The sequence below is a fragment of the Dama dama genome, chromosome 32, assembly GCF_033118175.1.
Source record: "Dama dama isolate Ldn47 chromosome 32, ASM3311817v1, whole genome shotgun sequence".
NCBI lineage: Eukaryota > Metazoa > Chordata > Mammalia > Artiodactyla > Cervidae > Dama > Dama dama.
In genome coordinates, this window is record NC_083712.1 from 13,738,920 (window position 1) to 13,747,328 (window position 8,409).

Here is an 8,409-nt window from a genome sequence, read left to right on the forward strand (position 1 = left end):
TCATTTCTTTTTCTGGCAGCATTTTCGGCCACTCAGGGCACAGCGGCCTATCTGTTCCTCCTTTGGAAGGCAGCCAATCAGAGCACACCGGCCGCTTCTTCTTTTGCAGTAATACTTTTGTAACTCGCTTATGATTCCGCTATTGCCTGCGGTTGAAGAAACTAAGGGCACGGAAGGATTTAGGAAGGCCGCGGTGCAAGTCAGGGCGTTTGGAATCCCTCTAGTAAGTTATAGTTCGCCATTTTTTGTTCTTTTATGTCTTTTTCCTTTCTCTATACCATCTGGAGCAAAGAAGAAGGTGGGGCTAGCTACCCACCATGCGTCTGTGGGTTCGGCTCAGCTGAGAAAGTGGCGTGACCGTGGCAGCCCCCTTGTGAACTGACACCTGGGAGGCAGGGGTCACGATGGTCCCCGGGTCCTTAAGAGACCGAAAGACTGTACCTCCAACCGCTAAGCTAATAAAAGGGAACCTGTGCTTCTGTCCTCAGATTAAGTTCGATTTCCTGTTGGTATTAAAAGATTTACACATAAAATAAATAAATAAAGATTTACATCACTTTCTTCCTGTCTCATGAACAGGTATAACAATCCTCCCTTGGAGGGATGGTCTGTGAGCTGATTAGTCTCTTAAGAGTGAATCAGAAGGGATGGACACCCTACTTTGAGCTCCTTGATGGTCTTTTTCAAGTAAAATAAAGGAGAAAAACTGGTAATGTCCAGTTCTCAAGCAACAAAACTAGTTTATCTAAAATTCCCAAATGAATGGAGAGGGCTGACTCTGACTGACAAATTCTCAATCCATTCAGTCCTGTCATTTCCCAGCACATCTTACCTGGAACAGGCAGCAAGAACAAGAAGAGGAACTCAAAGAGAAGGTAGTAGACCCTCATGGCTGGCTGGCTTCCCAAGTGAGACTGGACAGGATGGTGTGCTCGCTCACTTTATAAAGGCTCCAAGTCCACAGCCATAGGGAGAAGCATTCAGCAGCTGCAATTCCTGTAATATTACAGGGATGACAATATGATGAATTTCCTTAAGCTTCATGCCAAGGTCCCTTACAAAGCAGACCAAGCCCATTCCCCCCAGGAGTTAATTACAAACCTCAGGGAGACTCAGAGCCTGATGTGAGCACAGGCCTGTTCTGATGCCTCTGAGCTCTGGGTGCTCGTGTAGGCCTGGCTCAGGTCTGACTGTCTGAGACGGGAAAGACCTGCCCACTCCTGGATGCAGTCCTGGGGCATGTAGCTGGGAGCTCACCTGTGCCCACTGTGTCTTCTAAGCTTTTGCCTTCTTCCTAAAGTCCTGGGAGAGCCTGAGCCCCATCAGTCCAGTCCAAGGCTGGTGTATTCAGAATCTAGGTGTAGACTGGTGCTGGGTCATGCCCTGAGCCTGCAGGGATACACCCAGAAAGGAATCACCTTTTAAGTAGTGTGGGAAGGAAGGGAAAGTGGGCTGCATTCCAGAGACTCTGCCCTGTGTCCTTGGCCTGTGATGGAGTGCAGCATTTCAGGTCACACACAGCATATACTTTACTGTGGTCTGAAAAAACACCAAATTCGTGAGTCAGGAAGGTGTCTGACGTTTCCCTTCAGGGTTGGGCCCATTAATCGCCAGCATGAGAGTCCTGAGAGTGCCTTCCTCGGACACAGGACCAGCAGCGCCCACAGTGGTGGCTGCTGCTCGGGGGTGCGGTCTGCTCAGAGCCCCTGGTCCCTCACGGGTTGGCGTCATTTGAGCAAGAATTAACTTTGTCTCTTTTAAGATGCTAAGATCTGGAGGCGCTGTTACCACAGCACAGCCTGGAGCATGCTGTCTCCTGAGGAGGGCTGCAGGGAAAATGTAGGACACCCAGTTTAACTTGGATTTCAGGTGATCAACAAATGATCTGGTAGGATAAGTATATCCCAAGTGATACACAGATCACACTTAAGCTAAAGTATTTTTTATTTATATATAAACAAATACATAAATATATATATATAAACAAATATATAAATTTGTTGTTTATATAATTCAGTAAGTAAATTAGTTTTCTGGGATTGTTGAATATTTCATAATAGATGGTCTTCGGAATTAAACCCACTTGGGCTTGAGTTAAAGTCCTCCCTACACACAACGTGCATGATTTGTTTTTTTCTTTCATTTATTTTTATTAGTTGGAGGCTAATTGCTTTGCAATATTCTAGTGGTATTTGTCATACATTGACATGAATCAGCCATGGATTTACATGTATTCCCCATCCTGATCCCCCCTCCCACCTCCCTCTCTACCCAATCCCTCTGGGTCTTCCCAGTGCACCAGGCCTGAGCACTTGTCTCATGCATCCAACCTGGGCTGGTAATCTGTTTCACCCTAGATAATATACTTGTTTCCATGCTGTTCTCTAGAAACATCCCACCCTCGCCTTCTCCCACAGAGTCCAAAAGTCTGTTCTGTACATCTGTGTCTCTTTTTCTGTTTTGCATATAGGGTTCTCATTACCATCTTTCTAAATTCCATATATATGTGTTAGTATACTGTAATGGTCTTATCTTTCTGGCTTACTTCTTCACTCTGTATAATGGGCTCCAGTTTCATCCATCTCATTAGAACTGATTCAAATGAATTCTTTTTAATGGCTGAGTAATATTCCATGGTATATATGTACCACAGCTTCCTTATGCATTCATCTGCTGATGGGCATCTAGGTTGCTTCCATGTCCTGGCTATTATAAACAGTGCTGTGATGAATATTGGGGTGTATGTGTCTCTTTCAGATCTTGTTTCCTCGGTGTGTATGCCCAGGAGTGGGATTGCTGGTTCATATGGCAGTGCTATTTGCAGTTTTTTAAGAAATCTCCGCACTATTCTCCATAGCAGTTGTACTAGTTTGCATTCCCACCAACATTGTAAGAGGGTTCCCTTTTCTCCACACCCTCTCCAGCATTTATTGCTTGTAGACTTTTGGATAGCAGCCATCCTGCCTGGCGTGTAATGGTACCTCATTGTGGTTTAGTTGCAGGATATAAAATTGACACACAAAAATCCCTTGCATTCCTATACACGAACAATGACAAAACAGAAAGAGAAATTAAGGAAACAATACCATTCACCATTGCAAGAAAAAGAATAAAATACTTAGGAGTATATCTACCTCAAGAAACAAAGGACCTATGTATAGAAAACTATAAAACACTGATGAAAGAAATCAAAGAGGACACAAACAGATGGAGAAATATACTGTGCTCATGGATTGGAAGAATCAATATTGTCAAAATGGCTAAACTACCCAAAGCAATCTATAGATTCAATGCAATCCCTATCAAGCTACCAAGGCTATTTTTCACAGAACCTGCATGACTTCAAACTAATTACCTTGTTTCTAAGTCCCAGCTGAAAAACGGGGTTAAAAGCACCTATCCTGTAAATAGTGCTGTGAGGAATACATTTGGGATAAGACATTAAAAGTTTTGATGTCTCAGTAAAGAGGAAGTGGTCAATATAATTTGCTATTACTGTTAGTGTTACTGTTAGTCACATGAAATTGTCTGGAACCTGTAAAGTCTCCTGTAAATGTTATCTATCAGCTTTACAATTTATGGACTTACTACCAACTAGTTATGGGCAATCATGGGAGACTATTTTTCACTTTAAGCTTCTCTATCCTTATTTGAAAAATGGAGCATATTGTATATGCATGCTTCTTTCAGATATATCATTCAGTCGCTATATATTTCAGCATATCACTGAATGAGGAATCAACCTGAATTTCCCTACTCCAAGTTCCAAGTTTGGAGCCAGCTTAGCCACCAGTTACCTGGTATCATCTGGATAAGACATATGAGTAAGAGGAAGAGAAGGTATAGGAGCCTCATGATGGAAGAGGAGCTTTCTGGATTCCAGGTCGACCCAGCAGTGTCTGATGGCACACCTGAATTGAGCAGGCGATCTGGGAAAGAGTTTGACCAACAGGTAGAGAGAAAGGACTTGTATTCCAACTGGTGGTGGTACTGTGCTCTGTCTGGTTGGACTCTTTGCAACCCCGTGGAATGTAGCCTACTTGGTTCCTTTGTTTATGGAATCTTCCAGGCAAGAGTACTGGAGTGGGTTGCCATTTCCTACTCCAGGGGATCTTGCTGATCCAGGGATCGGATCTCTGTCTCCTGGGTTTCCTTACAACTGCACCACCTGGGAAGACCCTACTAGAGATATTCAGTTATGGCCTGGGAGTAATTTGAGGGTGTCTCATCTGTGGGCTCAGGGTCCCAGACCAAAGTGTCTCCCTTTTGTAAAGGAAGAGGTTTGCAGGAAGTCAGCATTTGCACAATTGGTTGTGACTTCTCCTTATGGCTCTGCGGTTTGGGTTTTTTTTTTTTTTTTTTTTTTTTTTTTTGAGAAATATCATTAAAAATAGCATTCTGTTAACAAATTATTCATTTATTTATTCAGCTTTCTTGCATATCTCTGCATCTGTCTCTTTATCCTTTCAGAATAAATACAGCACCGCCCTGCCTCCCTCCACACAACTTTGTAATTAAAAAGCAAAAAGAATTTTGGAAACAGAAATGGTCTTCTCTCCTTTTGCACTCTCAACATATTTCTTGCTACCATTTCCAGAGAGACTGATCCATCCTAAGCAAGCTTACCAGGTCATCTCTTGCACAGAGCACAACCAAGTGAGTCTTTATAGGCTAGAGTATTTCTTACTACAGGTATTAAATCAGCATATTCTTAAGTTAAAAGCGTAGGATACTAGCTGTGGGGCTTCCCAGGTGGTCTTAGTGCTAAAGAGCCCACCTGCCAATGCAGGAGATACAGATTTGATCTCTGGGTCAGCAAGATCCCCTGGATGTCAAATAACTCACTCCACTGTTCTTGTCTGGGAAATCCCATGGCCAGAGCAGCCTGATGGGCTGTAGTCCGTGGGGTTGGAAGGAGTTGGACATGATTGAAGTAACTCAGCACACACGCATACCAGGTAAATAACTGAAATTTTTCTCCATCTCTTCCTTCTCTCCATCTCAGTTTTGCTTTACAGTGTTCATATCCCTCTTTATCTTTATATGTAAATTTCTAAAGCAACAAGTCCTGTTTTATTATCTCACATTTGAACAGAGCCAGGCATAGAGCAGTTAGTCAGTCAAACCTCTGTATGAACAGGTCCTAGTATGGAAACGTCAACCTATAGGTGAATGAATAAATGGATGAATGGAGGGAATCAGGGAGAGGAGGAGGCAAGGAGAAAAGGAAGGAAGGCTCAGGCATAATATTTAGAGTTTTGAGGGTCTGGAGAGAGCCCATTAAGTTTCTTTATGCCAAAGTATTCCTGAGCACAAGCACACACTCACACATTCCCAACATAACAGGTCAAAGCTTGTCATAATACATCATGGCCTCTAGCCTTCACTCACCCGACTCTCTTCCATCTTACATGAACTGTATCTTCTGACTTTTTTCTCTGTCCTGAGACAACTTAGCAATAAAATATTTTCACTTAATCTTTTGATCAGCATTTGAATCTTTCACTAAGTAGAGATCTATTTTAATTTAGTGACCGCAACCTGAAAATAGAATGAGTGTTTGCAGTAAGCTGTTTCAATAAGTCTTACCTAATACTACAGAATAGCTATGAGGGTTTTACTTCATTGGCCCCAGCAACAGTACTTTTATAATAATAGAAAAGAAAGAATAAACTAAAAGCATTGGGTCACATTTCTCTCTTGTACTCTTATACGGAAAGTGACCCTTTACACTGACTCCCTAAATGTTAGGCATCTATTCCCACCTGTTCTTCAACCACCGATGTCTCTCTCTCTCTCCTGAAAACCTACCTTACACTTGGCTCCTCTGCCCTTCTCAGGTGGACTGCGGCCCATCCACTCAGGCAGAGACACCTGAGAGCCCCTCTCCATTGCCACACAGTGAGGGGCAGGTCAACAAAGGGCAGAGGAAGGGCTGAGTGAGGTCACACAGGATTCCTCGTGATCCCTGTTGGCAGGAGTCATCCTGGGGGAGAGGGGTGAGACCAGCCAGAGTTGATGGTATCAATCCCCCTGAGAGTGATGAGAGGAAGTGGAGGCTGCAGACACTCCTTCTGAAGAATTTTGCTGAAAAACTAAGTTCAAAGAAGACCGAGCTTATGATTGCTATCATGTCAATGAAGAACTCTTTCCTTCTTTTAGGTTTTATTTTTTTAAACACTGGCATTTGGGGGGTGTTTTTGTTTGTCTGTTTTGGAACTTTTGGCCTCTTCTTTAGCATGTGGAATCTTAGTTCCACAACCAGGGATGGATTCCAGCCCCCTGCATTGGCAGCATGAAGTCTTTAACCACTGGACGCCGGGTCAATCCCTGCTGTTAGTTTTTATAGATGCAGTGCTACTGTTGCTAAGTCACTTCAATCGTGTCTGACTCTGTGTAACCCATAGACGGTGGCCAAGCAGGCTCCCCGTTCCTGGGTTTCCCCAGGCAAGAACACTGGAGTGGGTTGCCATTTCCTTCTCCTGTGCATGAAAGTGAACAGTGAAGGTGAAATCGCTCAGGCGTGTCCGACTCCCAGCGACCCCACCGACTGCAGCCTACCAGGCTCCTCTGTCCATCGGAATTTCCAGGCAAGAGTACTGGAGTGGGGTGCCATTGCATTCTCCATAGGTTGAGTAGATGGAGGCAAGAGGTGGAGCTGATTTGCGCCTCACCCACAAGTAAGCAAGAGAAATGAGATCCAGGACCCAGGTGGAATGGTTGGCTATGGACCAGAGCAGGAAGTTGTTTGGTTCATGAGTCACATGGAAAAGACATCCTCTTCTTGGTGCTGAAATGAGAAGAGCATTCCTCCCACGCAAGAGACCAACACGACACTCTAAAATGTTATGGCAATAAAACATCAGCAGATACATTTAGAATAACACCTAAAAAGTCAAGCAAAAATAAAAAATTGAAATCCCAATAAAGAATATGATAAAACTTTAATAAACAGTACCACCAAACCACACTCAATGTCAGATAAACTTTCTATGATAAAAAAAATTAAAAATAAAAGATAAAAGGGATATATGGTATATGAATGTAAGACTGAGTCGCAAATACAACCTTTGAGATGAAAAGGAGTTGGCAGATGCACCATGGGAATTTCTCTGAAAAAAGAAATATAAAGCTGAGTAAAATGTTGACAGCTGTTATCATTTTTTTCCTCCATTAAACACACACAGGTTTGTCTCTTTTGATCTCCTCATTTTAGGATCACGGCATGATTTTAAGTGATTACTGTATTGATTTCCCATTACAGCTTCACAAATAGCCACCAGCTAATTGGCTTTAAGGAACACATAGTTGTTATTGTGGTTCTGAGGATCCGAAGTCCCACATGGGTCTCGCTGGCTTCAAATCACGGTGTCAGCAGGATGCTGTTCCTTCTGGAGGCTTCCATCCTTTTCACACTTAGAAGCTGCCATCCCTCCTTGGCTTATGGCCCCCCTCCATGTCAGTGGGAGCCAGGGCTGGTTTAGTCTCTCAGCCCACGTCTCTGACACTGAGCTGCATCCCTCCTCCACATTGAAGGCTCCTTGTAAGGAGATGGCATTGGGCACAGTCAGTTAATCCAGGTCATTTCCTTATCTTAAGGGCCAATGACTAGGTACCATAATTCCACCCGTGCTGGAATTCTCACTTGTCATGTGTCTGCCGTTTCAGGCTATTAAAACAGAAACACCAAAGGCTAGGTGGATCTTTTTTTGCACTGTATTTTTTAATTGAAGGATGATTGCTTTACAGAATTTCAAGGTTTTCTGTCATACATCAACAAGAATCATCCACACCCATGTCCCCTCCCTCCTGAAACATCGTCCCATCTCCTTCCCCATCCCACCCTTCCAGCTGGTCGCAGAGCCCCTGTCAGAGTGCCCTGAGTGATACAGCTAATTCCAGCTGTCTATCTATTTTACATGTGGTATTGTAATAGGTGGCTGATTAACAACAGACCTTTACTTCTCAGATTTGGAGGCTGGGAGCTCCAGGATCAAGACGGAGCAGGTGGCTGGTGGATGGCGGTGTTCTGCCTGTGTCCTCAGAGGGCACAAGGGTGAGCGATCTCTCTGGGGTCTCTTTCATTAAGGCCCTCATTCCACCCAGGAGGGTCCCACCCTCATGACCAAATCACCTCCCAATGGCCCTGTCTCCTAACACCATCCCCTTAGTGACCTCAGCTTGCACTGAGGGAAGTGCTAGTGTGAAGACCAGAGAGCTGCTCACACATACTGCATGCACTAGCAAGGCTCTTGATTTAACTGGGAAACCCTCTGAAGAAACTGCAAGGAGGCTGAGGTCCGCATGCTCACCCTGCCCTGGCGGGCTCTGTGTTCCGTGCTGGGTTGTCTTCACTGAATTGTGCTTCCACAGGAGTTGTTTTTCCATCGCATTTAGTTGCATCCTATC

General features: G+C 44.0%; 1 protein-coding gene across 1 annotated transcript; it reads right to left on the reverse strand.

Moving 5' to 3' along the window:
• On the reverse strand, positions 1 to 890 carry LOC133050639 (beta-defensin 103A-like). Its single transcript, XM_061134929.1, has 2 exons — positions 833 to 890; positions 1 to 146 (listed from the first exon to the last, which is right to left on the reverse strand). The coding sequence occupies exons 1-2, from the start codon at positions 888 to 890 to the stop codon at positions 1 to 3; spliced, it is 204 nt and encodes a 67-aa protein (XP_060990912.1).
• Positions 891 to 8,409: the final 7,519 nt, after the last annotated feature.